Source organism: Strongyloides ratti (genome assembly GCF_001040885.1).
Source record: "Strongyloides ratti genome assembly S_ratti_ED321, chromosome : 1".
Lineage (NCBI taxonomy): Eukaryota > Metazoa > Nematoda > Chromadorea > Rhabditida > Strongyloididae > Strongyloides > Strongyloides ratti.
In genome coordinates, this window is record NC_037307.1 from 8,200,969 (window position 1) to 8,216,838 (window position 15,870).

The 15,870-nt window shown below is 21.6% G+C and overlaps 6 protein-coding genes across 6 annotated transcripts; 4 read left to right on the forward strand and 2 right to left on the reverse strand.

Moving 5' to 3' along the window:
- Window positions 1-766: 766 nt before the first annotated feature.
- Window positions 767-1,399, forward strand: SRAE_1000255100 (Hypothetical protein; the record flags this gene model as incomplete). The annotated part of the gene is made up of 2 exons (XM_024649640.1): window positions 767-951; window positions 994-1,399. 2 exons carry the CDS (start codon window positions 767-769, stop codon window positions 1,397-1,399), a joined length of 591 nt encoding a protein of 196 aa, XP_024503497.1.
- Window positions 1,400-2,169: 770 nt separating this feature from the next.
- Window positions 2,170-2,922, forward strand: SRAE_1000255200 (tRNA-splicing endonuclease subunit Sen2; the record flags this gene model as incomplete). The annotated part of the gene is made up of 3 exons (XM_024649642.1): window positions 2,170-2,400; window positions 2,440-2,632; window positions 2,672-2,922. 3 exons carry the CDS (start codon window positions 2,170-2,172, stop codon window positions 2,920-2,922), a joined length of 675 nt encoding a protein of 224 aa, XP_024503498.1.
- Window positions 2,923-4,148: 1,226 nt separating this feature from the next.
- SRAE_1000255300 (Hypothetical protein) lies at window positions 4,149-6,279 on the reverse strand (the record flags this gene model as incomplete). The annotated part of the gene is made up of 2 exons (XM_024649643.1): window positions 4,149-6,146; window positions 6,187-6,279. The coding sequence occupies 2 exons, from the start codon at window positions 6,277-6,279 to the stop codon at window positions 4,149-4,151; spliced, it is 2,091 nt and encodes a 696-aa protein (XP_024503499.1).
- Window positions 6,280-10,625: 4,346 nt separating this feature from the next.
- On the forward strand, window positions 10,626-12,446 carry SRAE_1000255400 (FMRFamide receptor; the record flags this gene model as incomplete). Its single annotated transcript, XM_024649644.1, has 5 exons — window positions 10,626-10,812; window positions 10,861-10,917; window positions 10,973-11,075; window positions 11,136-11,576; window positions 11,672-12,446. 5 exons carry the CDS (start codon window positions 10,626-10,628, stop codon window positions 12,444-12,446), a joined length of 1,563 nt encoding a protein of 520 aa, XP_024503500.1.
- A 194-nt stretch (window positions 12,447-12,640) lies between these two features.
- On the forward strand, window positions 12,641-13,747 carry SRAE_1000255500 (Collagen triple helix repeat-containing protein; the record flags this gene model as incomplete). Its single annotated transcript, XM_024649645.1, has 4 exons — window positions 12,641-13,168; window positions 13,212-13,256; window positions 13,333-13,666; window positions 13,716-13,747. The coding sequence occupies 4 exons, from the start codon at window positions 12,641-12,643 to the stop codon at window positions 13,745-13,747; spliced, it is 939 nt and encodes a 312-aa protein (XP_024503501.1).
- A 149-nt stretch (window positions 13,748-13,896) lies between these two features.
- On the reverse strand, window positions 13,897-15,230 carry SRAE_1000255600 (Proteasome component (PCI) domain and Winged helix-turn-helix DNA-binding domain and 26S proteasome, regulatory subunit Rpn7 family-containing protein; the record flags this gene model as incomplete). The annotated part of the gene is made up of 2 exons (XM_024649646.1): window positions 13,897-15,072; window positions 15,120-15,230. The coding sequence occupies 2 exons, from the start codon at window positions 15,228-15,230 to the stop codon at window positions 13,897-13,899; spliced, it is 1,287 nt and encodes a 428-aa protein (XP_024503502.1).
- Between the last annotated feature and the right edge of the window lie 640 nt (window positions 15,231-15,870).

Below are 15,870 nucleotides of genomic sequence, written 5' to 3' on the forward strand. Positions count from 1 at the left end.
CTATTTATTATTGTTTTTACAATTCCAACAAATCAACAAAATGTAGGAAGAGGAAGAAATATATATAAACATAATGGAATATTATCAAATAGTACAGAGGATAATTCAGATGTTGTTTTAAATGATAAAAAAACATGGAAAATATTTTTTTTAGTTCTTTTAATTGGTACAGCATTTTTTTGTATATGTAAAATAATTGTTTGTTGTTTTTTGTGTTATTTTATTTCAAAACATGAGAAGTTAGTTGAAAATAAAAGTCAAAGTTATGATCAAAAAGATTCAAGAAAAAAAGATATAAAGGAAATTTCAACAAATACAAAGACAGCATCTTTTATTGATACTGTTTCATTGTTAAAAACAACTACATTAAATAGTATAAGAACAAAAGTTGAAGATGATGATTAATTGCTTAATAAATTTAAACATCAATGAATAAATAATCTTTTAATTTCATTTTTTTTTCTTATATCAATAATTTAGATATTAAAAATAATAATATAATACAATATTTTAATTATTAAAAATTTTATAATTTGATCATTAAAAAATTTTATTTTATATATTTATTATGAGAAATTTTTTAAATATTTTATTACTAATATTAGAAGTTAGTTTTATTTTTTGTACAGAATATGAAGTATATATCAAAGGATACATTACCATTAATAATAATGATACTAAGTATTGTTCACATAATTCAATTTTAATAACATTAATTTGTACAAATAGTAAAAGTGATGAATTATTTAAAAAATCATCAGAATTTATGGATGTTCAAAAAGATAATGTTAACAATAGTAGATGTTCTTTTGAATTTTTTACACATCTAAAAGATATAAATCATAATTCTTATATTGCTCCTTCTATATTCAAATTTATTGATATAAAACAATTTTTTACAAGTTTAAAAAGTTTTATATCATTTTTACATATTTCAATAAATACAAAATTGTAAGTAAAAGTATTTTTTTAAAACATTTTATATATTTATAGTACAAATGGAAAAAAACGTTTCCAGTCAATTGTTTATCCAAATGGAGAAAAAACTCCAAATTCAAAATTTATACAAGGTAGATCTATGATTAAAGGTTATAAATCAGTTGTCTTTACTGTAAATAAAATTCAAACTATAAAAATGGTATTTCAAGATAAAAAATACAAATCAAAAAAAACTTTTATGGAGGAAAATGAGTTATATAATTTTGTACATTCATTAATTGCAAAGGATAAAGTAACAAAAAATTTTACTACTTTAAAAAAACAAGCTTCAAAATATAGTAAAGATATTAAAAATAGTTTTGTTATTTCTAGAAGATTTAATATTTGGGTGTCATTCATTAATTATATTAGATCAAAAAATGAAGCACTTACAAAACTTTCATTGTCACCATTTTATTGATATGATTATTTTTAATTCTATAAACATTTAACAAAATTAAAAAAAATAATGTTTAAAATGTATTTTAATATACTATCATATTTTTTCATTACTTTTTAATTTTAAGAAAACCATTCTTTAATTTGAATTTTAAAAAACTAACAGTTGGTACACTCAATAATATTTGTATAAATAAATCTTTATCTTTACTTTTCTTTTTTTAAAATTATTATTTTTTAATAATCTTTTTTAGACCTTATTCATAGATTATATCTTAACAACCAAAATTTTTTACATGTAGTTTTTTATTTTAAAAATGATACTTTAAAGTTCTTAAGAATTTGAAAACGAAAAAGTTTTATATCTTGTAACATTTTGTTTAAAAGTTAATTAATTTATTTTTCAAATAGGTAGTTTAAATAATTCCACATCATATACCTTTTTAGTTATTATGTTTCTTTTTTTATCACTTTATATATTTTTTAAATTTCACAGTTAAGATTCTTTGGTATTTTTTTTTAATTATCTTTTTATTCAAAACTTTTACTAGCCTTTTTTCACCATATATTTCATTTTTATTTGAAAAAAACAATTTTTCTTTAAAAAATAATATATTAAAAATAAACGAAAATATATTTACTTATTTTTATCAAAAAAAAAAGCCTTTATTAAAATTTAATAGTAACAAATAAATAATCCTACAACATTTGTATTAACACTTTGGAAATATATGTATTTAAAAACTATAGTATATATAAAAATATTACTATAAAATTTTATTTTAAATTTGAATGTCTAATAAAAAACAAACTTTTAACCCAAAATTTAAACAATGGAAATTTAGACCTACAATGTTATGTTATGGGTATCTTTCAGAAAATGGTATAATAATAACAGATAATTCAATAATTGATCATTTAACATTTAATGGTTCATATGGAAAAGTTATTGGTCAACGTATGAATTTTCAAACATTATCCTGTTTCTCGGATGGAGAATCATTAATAGGATATAACAGAATTGTAAATAATTGTAAAAATTTATATCTTTCATTTGTGGAGGCTTTCTATTTGGCAGAGTGTTTAGAATTATTAACAATTTATTCTTTACAAAATGAAAAATTGACAACTGATGAATTTTGGAGTTTATGTATTAATTGGGATAAAAATTTTTTAATTGACTATGCTGTATATAAATTTTTTAAAGAAAAATATTGGGTTATACGGACTGGACTTAATTTTGGATGTAAATATAGTAAGTTTGATAATAAATTAATTAATAAATAAAAATTAGTTTTATATAAAAATTCACCTGAGATATGTCATGGTAATGCAGCTGTCTATATTATGCCTAAATCTACATTTGAAAAATCTGATTTTGAAACAAATGCAAGTAGGGCACAACAACGTCTACTAAGTAATGTTAAAAAAGATTTAATTTATTGTTATATTACTTTTCTTAAAAATGACTTTAATATAAATGATAAAGAATGTCTTAAATTTATTAAAGTTACTATGAAAGGTATAAAAGCACGAAATTCATGATACATATTTGTACATAGCATTTTTATATATTTATTTTTTTATCATTAATTTTTCTTTTTTTAATAAAAAAAGTTTAATATATTGTAATAATAATTATTTTAAAATTTTAAAACATAATAATTTAAAAATAGTATTATAAATAATAAAAATTTGTAATTCTTTTAAAGATATTTGATTGATTAACAATTGTTTTCATTATAAAGAAAAACAATATATTGTTATTTAGTATATTTATTAATGTTTAGAAATAATAATATAAAAAATGTATTCATAAATAAAATTGGAAATAATTATACGCTGTGAAAATTGTGCTTACATATGTTGTTAAAGAAAAAATTTTACATTGTATTACATTTAATAGAGTTTCCATTATGAATTTTCAGAGTTAAACAATAAATTATATATTTTGGTATGTTCTTTTTAGAAAAGTGTTATAACTATTACATCAAATTGTTAATGGTGATAATTTAAAAGTCATTTTTATAAATTGTTAGTTATTATGGAGTTTGGTAAAATCATGAATAAAATGTTTGGTTTGTATTATGAAAGTTATAATACACAATTAAATCTTTTAAAATGGCTTTTTTTAAATATTCTGTAAAAAATTATTGCCAAGAAAATAGTTAAAAAATTAGAGATTATTTTAAAATATTAGTTAACCAATCAAACTTCATATTTTAAATGTCTTATCTTTTTCTCATTTTAAATAATTTAATAAATTTTATTTAAAATTATTTTATATGTTGATTAATATATATATGTTTGATGAGATGTCATTTGAAAGTAAAAAATTTTGTCAACCAAATTTAATAATATAAATTACTAATTAGTTAAGTTAAAAATGTTATATGTAAATAGGATATAATTTAAAAGAATGAATATATAATGAAATATAGGCTTAGATGATTATTTTTTTACGGTCAATTAATTTATAATATTTGGCTATACTTTCTATTTAAATTTTTGAAGTAAGATGTAATTATCCTTAAAACAAATTTTAAAATAAAAATAGCGCAGAAAAATAAAACAGATACATTGAATATAGCTATTTTGCTAATGATATAATTTCAATAATTCATACTAATTTTTTTTATTTGAAAAATAAAACATAATATTCGGATAAATTTAAGAGTTTATTATATATAAACTTTTTGATATTTATATATATTAACTTGATTAGTTTATTTAAATATAAATTTTAAATGTACAAAAATTATTTTAACTATTTATAAATCATCCAAAGAACTATCAGTAGAACCGTCATCATCTAAGTTAAACATTAACACATTTGATTTTTGACTAAAATTCCATTGGTTAATTTGTTTTGCTTTAGAATCATTAAGCTTAACCATTGGTGTAGATATCTCTGTAGTTAATTTTTCATTCATATTAGAACTAAAATTTTCAAGTTTAGAAGAAGATGATATTTGTGGTTTTTTATTAATATTGTTAACAAACACATTATATTCTTCAGGACCTGTATCAATTGATTTAGTTGAAGAATTGTTTTCTTTAAATCGATTATTCCCCAGAGAAATTTTATTTCTTTTACTTCTGTTTTCTAAGGTTCTTAATTTTGCTGGTGTACCAAATACATGACTTTCATTATTAGGCCGTTTTGGCCTTAATCTTTGTCTATTAGTATTTTTAGAAATTTTTTCATTTATTGAATTTACATTTATTAGGGATTCTTCAATAAGAGTAGGTTCATTGGCTTCTAAACAATACGTTTCACCTTTATCTTCTCTGCCTACTTCTAGTTGACTAGTCTGATTGCATAATTCATTTTCTAAAAAATTTTTTCCATTATTTAATTTCTTCTTTTTATAATCTACATTCTTAAGTACTTTGGAAGGTTTCAATTCTTTAAACTGAGATTCAATGGTTTCTGAACATAATTCAGATGACAGAGGTCCCCTACAGAAAAACCGACTTTTTGTTTTACGATTTCGAGATGTTTTTTTATTATTATTTCTAGTCCTTGTAGTACTTTCTTTGTCAGAACTAAAAGATGATTCAGATTCATTGTCAATATCCAATTGCCTGAGACAGGGTTTGTCAATAGAAGAATTTCGTTTAGACTTTTCATAAATTATTTTTTTCTGTGCTTCTTTAAGTTTTTCATATTCTTCTTCCACACCAGAATGTATGTTTAATTTATCCTTTAAAACTTTATTTGCCTTTACAACATTTTCTATTTCTAATAAAGTCTCGTTCAATCTTTTTAATTTTTTTTCCTCACTATCTATTTTATTCTTTATTCTCTTGGATTTTTCAAACTGAAAATTTTTTAACCTTTCTTCTAGCAAACTTATATCTTTAGTTTGTTTATCTATTTGTTTTGTTAAAACCGATGTATCAAACTTAATTTCATCCTTCTCTTTTAAAATTAGATCTAGTTCCAAGAGTTTCGAACTGATACTTTCTGGAATAGTAGTCATCTCCGAAAAAGAACAAATCTCCGATCCAGACTTTAGCTTATCTAACATATTTTGAAGTGTTATTTTCAGATCGTCCTTCTTATCACTTTTTAAATTTGTATGTTCTTTAGTTTTATAAAACTGCCCTAACTTTATAATTTTATGTGTTTGGTTATTATTAAAACTCAAGGCTTCTTTAATTTTACTTTCTAGCATTACCATCTCTTTTTTAATATTTTCTCTTTCTAATTTTCTTTTCTCTTTTAATTCTATTATATCTTTAGTTCTTTTATTAATGTATTCTTCATCATACATTAATAAATTATCTAATCTAGATAATTGTTCATTCAAACATTTCTCCCTGATTTCTAAAGAGGATAACATCTCTTCATAGTTACCTCCAGAATTTTCAGAAATGATTTTAATATCATTCTCTAAACATTCACTTTTTTTTAAATATTCTTTTATTTTTTCTGATGGATTATTAAAAATAATATTTGAGTAATTATCTCTTCCCCGAAATGATTCATGTGCCTCACGAATGATTTGATAGTTAGAACTTGAAACATCATTCAAATTATCTAGTTTTAATTTTACTTCAGTTAACTGTTCATGTTCTTTACAAACTATTCGACTAACCGCCTCACTTAATGAATTAACCTTCTCCTCAGTAATATCATTCCTTTTTTTTATTGCTTTTTTTGAAGTCATACTAGATAAAAGATCTCTTACTTCATTTTTTAGCAAACCTGTTTTATTAGCTAGTACTTTTGTCTTTGTTTTATAGATAGATTCTCTAATTTTCTAAAAATTAAATAATTTTTTCCCACCTATTAAAACATACATTTTCTAAAAAAATTATTCTTTCTTGAACATGATTTGAAATACCCTTACAATCCATACTAGCAATTCTCCCTTGAATATTACTTTCCATCATTTTTCAAGTATCTTTTTGGTTATTTAAAGAAAAAAATATGAATATATATCAAACCAAAAAGGTATGACAAATTAAGATATATACAAAATTTGATTTCATTTCAAGAGTAAATTTAAGAATTATTGAACATACCAAAAAAAAAACAAAAAAAAAACGCCATCAGCATAATATTAGCGTGATCATATAATATTATATATAATTGTATTGTTAGGATACACTTAAAAAAATATATTACCAAAAAAAAAGTACAAAAAAAAATAATTATCTTTGAACTGGGGAAGGCATTTTGTGTTTTAAACATAATTTGCATATGATAATAAAGTAACTCTAATATTTTTGAATGGAGGGGGGGAATTTAATCTGTTTTTGTTTTTAATGTTTAGAAATAAATTTATTTTTTTAAATGTAAATTAATTAAAAAAAAATATCTGATAGTACTGGAGTTTTTAAATACTTGTAAATCTCAGTAAACTGCTTAAAATAAAATTTAATACAAAGATGTGGTTTATGGCTATAGAAAACATTATTATTTTATGTTAGTCTGTCTTTTTTTTTATGATTCTGTTCCAAATAAAATGTAACTTTTTTATTTTTAATAGTTATTTAGATTAATTGAATTTTTAAATACAACAATTTTATAAATTGTAAACATAGCTAAGACAGTTTATATATCTATATTAAAACTTCTTATATAACTTATCATAATAAAAATAATTTTTAACAACATATAAATTGTACTTCTTAAAAGAACCAAAGGAATATAACATTTATTAAATTTATTCTTTAACCATAATATGATTCTTTTTTTTAAGTTGGAATTTGAGAAATAATCAAAATACATTTAATGTCAAATGTTTCTTTCTTTTTTAATTTTTTTTTTAATAAAATATATTCTATATATTTTTACAATATCTTTTTTCTAGAAAATATTTATATTTAGATATGTAATATTCTGTCTTTAGACATGAAATATAATCATATGTAATATTTTAATAACAATAAAATATATCAGCCTATTGAAAAATATTATTTTTATTTATCATTTATTTCTTTTTTTGATTTTTTTTTACCTAAATTAAAAAAATATATAATTTTTTATATTTTGTTTCACAAGTTTTTTTTTATTTTGTTTCACAAATTTTTTTACACTAGTTTTGTGAATTTACTAAAAAAAATATCAATATGGTTGTTTACTCTTAAAAGTACTAAAAAAAATATTCACCATTATAATCTTACAAAAATTTTGTTTTTAATTAACATTTTTAAATCTTCAGTATTATTATCAAATAAAAAGTCTATTATATTTATATGGAAGATTATTTTATATGTTGGAATCTGTTGCAAAATATTTTTGTTTTAAATGTATAAAGTATGAAGTATGATTATTTAGTTATACATGCTATTAGAAATAATCACAAAATAAATCATTGATAAATATTATTTGGGAAATTTTTTTTTTAATTTGCCATACTATGCTATTCCATGAATACTGTGAATTTTTTTTTTAATAGAAAGGTCAAATAAATAGAAGTTTTTAATTATTTTATTACATTTTTAAATATTTCTATTTAGCTTGGTAATTTGTACAATTTAAAGTAGTTTTAAGGGATTATTTTTAACATGTTACATTTAAATTGTCATATTTGATAATAATTTTTGTGAAATGTCATTAAATGTGAATAAAATTAATGATTTGACAACAGTTAAAATATATTATTATGTTTTATATACTTTTGTTATTTATAAAAATTATTTATTTCAACTATTAAAATATTTTTTTTAAATGTATATAAATTAATTTTTTAAGAAATGTAGATTTATTTTTTAATAATCCAATCTATTTAAATATCATTTTTTTTTAGATAATATCATTCATTAATTACATGTTAATTCTACATCTATTTCTAATTCTAATTTGTAATTGTTTTTAAATTACGTGGTTTTATAATCATAATATTATTTTTCTGTCTACATTTTTTGAAAATTTAATTCTAAGGTGTTTTTTTATGTTTAATACATCAAACAATTTTTATCTTATCTATCTTTAAAAAATATTTAATATTTAAAAACAAATATAACTGTCCTTATTTTGCTAATGTAAAAAAATATTAACTCCAGAAATTTGGTAGCTCCTATTAAACAATGTTACTTAAATTCAAAATATTTTGTTTTAAAAAGTTATTACATTTTTAATTTTGAATTAGTTAACTTAATAAGTCAATTTTTGTTTTTCTAAAGTTAAATTGTTTTATAGTTCAAAGTTATTTTTTTGAGTGTTAGAACTTTTTTTAAGTGACTCTTTTATTTATTTAAAAGAGTATTTCACTTAAACATTTTAAATATTTAAAATTGTCATTTGACTGCCACATGTTTTAAAAAATTCATGGACAAAAATAAAGTGCTTTTAAAATCAAAATTATCTTTTTTTACTCCTCTGATTTGAATAATTTGTTATTTTCTTTTAGTGGGATTTAAATACCATTTAAATATTTTATTTATTAGACCGTTTATTCTTAAATGAAGCGATTTAACTTTTTTTGATAATGATATGCTTGATAATAATAACTTTACTTTAGCATGCTTGCCATTGCTTATCTTTCTTTTTTAAATTGCCCATATTCTTAATAGTCTTTAATTTTCATAAGCAGAAAGAATATATATATATATATAACTTCAATTTTATTAAAAAAAAATTTGTTAATACTTTTGATAATTTTTATTTCAAAATTTCAATCACCAATGTCTTTTAAATTATTTACTCTAGATTTCAAAAACTTATATATGTAAATTTTAAAAACATTTTACAAATATTTTTTATTCATACTTTTTATGTCCTTTTTACTTTTACTTTAATTTTAATTTATTTGATGCTTTGATAAAAAAAAAAAGAAAAATTTTTATTTAAAATTTCATATGGCTTTTATAAAATTTATAGATTATCATTATTTTTTATTTTAAATGTGAATATACTATAAAATTAGTAGTACTAAATTTGGATGAATGAATATTTACGTTGATAATTATTATTAAAAATAACTAATTTTTGTAAAAAGAGAGGTTTTTTTTTTCTACTAAAAATTTTTATAAATAAAAATAAATCTTATAATAAATTATTATTACATCGTAATTTAAAGGAAAATAAAAATGAATAATGAAGACATAAAAATTTTTTTTTGATTGCGTTATTTAAAATTATTTTATACGTGTCTTAATTAATAAGAAATTTGTTATTATTTTTTCTAATAAAGATTATTTTCTTTATGTCTTCATTATTTATAGTAACAAATTATTTTCTTACAATTTTTTAAAAAAAAAAAAATAAAAAAATTTTTATATCCATATTTACAAGTACATTAATGTGTTATTTGTTATTACCATTAAAGAATAAATAATAATGTTTTATAAATAGTTCTTTTAATTTAATGTAATATCATTAACATGGTTATAATTAATCAATTGAAAAAATATTAAAATTATAAACTTTATATTCAATATTTTCAAAGCTTAAAATAATTATTCCTTCCTTTTATTATTTTCAATTGATAATAAAATCTCGTCATCTTTTAAATGAATTCAAACTGTCGACTAAATGTTAAATATGCTATTTTTATAATTATCTTAGGATTTTCTATATTCTACCATATCTTTATATCATTTGCATTTTTTTTTATATAAATATAATTTAAAAAGACTTTAACAAGTAAAATTGTTATATTAAAGACTTAAGATATTCTTTCATTATAACAAGATGTTTGTTCTATTAGAAAAAAAAAAAAAAATTTTTTTTTATTTAAAAATTTATATATTTTTTTAACTTTTTTATAAAATTGTTCTCTCTTTTTTATTAAAAAAAATTATCGTATTTAATAAATGGGTTTTTTTATACTATTCAATTAACTATAATAATCATATTGTTAAATGTGCCTCAAAAGTTAAATTTATTTTTAATCTGTTTTTTTATTTAACATAAAAAAAAACATTCTATAAAATTATTTAATATATATTTAGTTCCTAGAAATAGTTTATTCTCATTGTCGTTAACTAACCATTTTTAAAAGGTTTCAGAAATCATACATTTTTGTACAATTTTAGAAGAAATAACTTCAGGAACTAAAAAAAAAAAAATTTTTAGCATTCATAATCTAGTGTAACTTTATAAATATTTTTTTATTTGAGACGTAATTTGTTTGATTCTATTTGATTCTTATCTATAATTATCTTACTATTATAGATTTAACTACCTAAGCTTTTTTGATTAAAAATTTATATATTTAAAATAATTTCAATTACATATTATTATTATTAGTTTTTTATAAAAACAATATTATTATTTAAAACATTCTACAATGTCATTTAATTCAAATACTTCCATAAAATTTTCTACAATTCCAAATACATTACCAGTCAATGGAATTATAATGAATGAAACTAGTTGCTTTGGCACAGGGATTTATAATGGATTTGAATGTTGCAAAAAACAAGAATTTAATGAATACCATATATCATATAGGCTTCTAGCCAATATGCCTATAAGTGTGCTTGGTGTTATTACAAATATAATAAATATAATTGTTTTTGCAGACTATCAAATGAGAATACAATTAGTTAATCATTTTCTATTAGTATTAAGTATATCAGGTAATATAACTATTAATTAAATAAATATTATAAAAAAAAAAAAAAAATTCTTTAGATTTATTTTTATTAATTTGCAATTTTTTCTTTTTAATATTTCCTGTATGTGCTACAATGATTAATGATCCACTTTTGAATTATACTTATCCATCAATTTTAAGGTAATATAATATTTTAATACTAAAATAAAAAAAAAATAAAATTTTTTTTTTAAATTATAGATATGGATATCCATTAGCATTGACTGCTCAGACTTGTGGAGTGTACATGACTGTACTTGTATCAGTTCATAGATTTATGGGAGTATGTTATCCATTTAGAGCTAAAAGATATGTTAATATAACTCCTGTAAGAATTGCCATTATCTCAGCTATAGCATTTTCATTTGGTGTTAATATACCAACATGGGGTGAACTTTATGTTGATTTTTGTATAGAACCCTTCCAAGAAACTGTATTATTTTCAAGGCAAATAAAATTATCAACATACATGGAAAATCCATATTATAAATTATTTTATAAAGTAATTTGTTATACTCTTACAATGTTTATCTTACCATTTGGTACATTAATATTTGTTAATAGTAAAATAATTATGGCATTAAAAAAAAGTAATAATTTACGTTCAAAACATGGTTTAAAAAATGAAAGTGTTAAAAGCGAGTAAGTTTTAATAAATATATATATATATATACTTTTTAATACTTTATTATTATAATTTATTTCAATATTTATAATATACTTTTTTTTTATTATAGTCCCGCTAAATATCAATCACAATTCAAATTATTAAAAAATATGAAATATAGTGATGTTTTAAATAGTCTTAATATACGATCAAATACCAATGGATTCAAATTACCTAGGTCATTTTTAAAAACACAATTTACAAATTCAGTTAGAGATAGATCAGTTACATTAATGCTTCTTGCAATAGTAGCAATGTTTTTGGGATGTAATGGATTGGCTTTTTGTAATAATTTTGTTGAGATTCTCGTTGACATGTCTGGTGATATGGGAAAAATGAGAGAGGAAACATTTGCAAAAAGTGTTGAAATTTCTAACATTTTAATAAGTCTTAATTCAGCCTCCTCAATTGTAATATACATAATATTTTCAAGCAAATTTCGGCATACCCTTAAAATATATTTTGGATTAGCTAAAAGACCAGAAAGTGTTGCAAAAAGACCAAATGTTGTTGCGATTACAACAGCTCTTGCATGTCAAAGAGCATTGGAACTATCAATTATTCCAAATGAAATTGACAGTAATCATGATGCAAATAAAAATACACAAACTAATAACCCAAAAAATAATAATGAAATTAAACAACAAAAAAAAGAAATAATTAATAAAAAAAATGAATTAAAAAATTGTGAAATAGAGGATGATGAAAAAAAAGCGTTATTAGATGTGGTTAGTGATGAAAATAATTTGTCATATTTAAAAAATTTAAATGATAAAAATAATAAGAGGATGCCTGTAAATTCAATATCCCAATATACAGAAGTTACCAATGCAGAAGCTGATTAATGTATTTATTTTTTTTTTTTAACCATTATCCAATTTTTTTTTTAATTTGACCCTAATTATTATATGAAAATTTAGTTTAATATGTTTTCGTTAAAAATATTTTTATCTCATCCTTTTAAGTAGGTAAATAGGTATACTTAAATGATATAAAATAAAAAATATGACCAATTCCTATATTTTGTTTTTATAAAATAATGAAAAATATTGCATTAGTATCTATTGCATTTAGTTCTATTGTAACTTTGTCCTGTTTAATATCTGTAGTATATATTCATTGTGAAATTCAAAATGCTTCCCAAAAAATATTTAATGATATTAATATTTTTAATGATGTAATTAACAAATCTTTGATAATAATGAATCATTTTAAAATTAAAAAAAGAGAAATAAATTATGAATCAAAAACAAATAATTATATTTTCATTCCAAAGGAACAGACATTAATTAAACCAGAAGATGAGGAGACGAATACTATTAATTTTCCTCCATCATCATCAATGGGTTTACCACCAGGTGGAAATAAACCTCAAGATGAATGTAACTGTAAAACTGGTAGAGATAATAAATGCCCAGCTGGACCACCAGGGTCTAAAGGAGTTCCTGGACCACCTGGTCTTCCAGGATTACCTGGAATTGATGGTAAAAATGGAGTTGATGCTGAAGATATTAATAAAGATAATATTGAAGTAACCTTTTGTATTACATGTCCAACTGGACCACAGGTAAAAAAAAAGTATATTATTTATTAATTTTCTTATTTTTAAGGGACCACCAGGATCAATTGGAAAACCTGGTATTAGAGGAAAAAAAGTATGTTTAATTAATAATTTATTTTTTATAGATATAAAATGTATTATACATATATTGTAACAAAAAAACTTTTTAGGGAAGAGATGGAAATCCTGGTGTTCAGGGACGTGATGGTCATCCTGGAAGACCAGGTGAAATTGGATTACCAGGAATGATGGGAAAAGAAGGACCACCTGGTAGTCCTGGAGAAAAAGGTAATGACAGTCGTCTACTTATAGGTCGTCCAGGTTTACGTGGAAGAAAGGGACCTCAGGGTGCACCAGGACCACAAGGTAAACCAGGAAAAACACCACCACAAGGACCTCCTGGACCTGTTGGTATACGAGGAAAAAAAGGTCCTACTGGTCCACCAGGACCACCTGGAATACCTGGTTTACCGGGAAAAGTAGGAAGACCTGGCAGAGACTTGGGTAAGTTAAAACTTTATTTCTCCACATAATAATAATACAACATTTTTAGAATATTGTCCATGTCCACTAATCAAAACATAAAAGGAAAAAAAAAACATTAGTATAAAAATTTTGATATCTCATTTGTATTCTCATATCTTCTTTATTTCTAATAAAATTTAACTTGAGAATAAAAATATATTTTAAAATACCGTATTTAAATATCAATTAGAGGATATTTTAGTAATAAATTAATTATAGATAGCACTGGATAGTTTTTGTATTCTATTAATAACGGCATCTCCTTCTTTAAGTAAAATTTTAAAAGATGATGTCTTTTTATTAGCAACATGCATAACGACATTTCCTTCAACACTGTCAATACGACAATTTAATAATCCACTAGCAGCCATTTCATGGAGCTCTTTATCAAGAATCTCCTTTGGTATTCCAAAACTATCAGCCATCATCTGAATTTTGATGCTTGCATATGGGCGAAGAAATTGTTCATAAGCAACTAGTCTTATGTGACGAGAATAATAATGAATATGCTCATAAAAATATGGATCAATAATTAAAAACTTATCCTCGAGATCACAAAGAATCTTTAAAAATTTGTCATAATTACAATCATAAAGAGCTCTTAAAAATTTTCCAGCTGTAATAGTATGAGCATTCTTTTCAGTATCTACATAACTAATTTGTTCCTGTATATCATTACAATTTATAACTTTTTCAGCTAATTCTCTCCTTGGCATTGTAGCCATAGTTGTAAGAATTGTATAAAAAACTAAATCTTCATATGACATCAATTCATAAGCTGAAAAAGTAGGTACAGCAGCAACAAACAATTCACCAGCTCTTTCATAATCACGATTTGCTAATTTATAAATAGCTTCGTAAGATCTGAGTCTATTTTTTCTTTCCCAATCCCCACCTTCTTCAATTAATTTTTGAGCTCTTGTTATGTTTTCTTCAATCATAACTGAATCATTGAAAAATAATCCCATACGAACAAGGCAGAAGACAATGTCGATTTTTAAACCAATACCAACTGTCTTAGCAAATGTTGCTTCAAAAGCTTCAACAGCTTTTTCTTTACATCCAATTTGACATAAATATTCAGCCCTTTTTTGTAAAGCTTGTCTAACTTCAGTCTCACCTAAATTAATTTCAGCATCTTCTAATTCTTTTGATATATCAGATAGGCGTTTTTCATTTTTCTCTTTCATCTGTTTAAGAACTTGTTCATCTTTCTTTAAACCATATTCCAGGCAAAGATCTTCATAAAATGGTGCCATGTCATACTTACAGATAAATTCAAATAACTCTTTTAAATAGGCATTCTTTTTCTCTTGAGATATATTTGGATGTGTTGCATAAAATTTTAAACGTGAAATTTCGATTTTTGGAAATTTTGGAGTTTCCTGAAATATTTATAATGAACATATAACTAACAAACAAACAAACATACATCTGGTAAATTATCAGCAGTAGTTTTTTCAAGAGCTGTTCCTTCTTCCATGGGTTCATTATTAGCTTCAGCAAATAACTTAGCAATATTAAGTTGGTTATTCAACGACATCCTTCGAAATATCCCGCACTTTAGTTATGAAAAGTGATGATGATAGAAGCCATGTTCAAACTAGTCCAACAGAAAATCTGTGTGGGACCAGTGATAAGAAAAAATATGTACAAATAAAATGTCTTGTTGAGCATTAAATATATTAAAAATAATTCAAAGTTTTGTATTTATTTATTTAACATTTGATAAATAATTAAAACTATGTTATATCTTAAAAAAATTTTAAAAAATAAAATCGTTGACTTTAAATGTTTATACCAACTTATTGTAAATTTTGTCTGCATTCATTTTACAAAGTGTGATAATAATAATAACATTTTTAAATATTTATGTAAGATTTAATATTTTAATTAATTTGAAATTCAATGTAAAACAAAAAAAATTACTAAGTTTATCATTATTTTATTTTATTCAAAAAATAATGTGTGTTAAAAGTTTTTATTAATATTTAAAAAAGCATGAGAATAAATTATGCTAAATAAAATTTCTTGGTAAGAAGAAACCATTAATTTAGATAAATGATATTTTTTCTTAAAATACTAATTTTTTAAATCATAAATGTTACATAAATAATCAATTATTAAAAAGTCAGTTAAAAGTTTTACCATACAGATTTTTCGGTGTTAGAAGAATTGGGCCG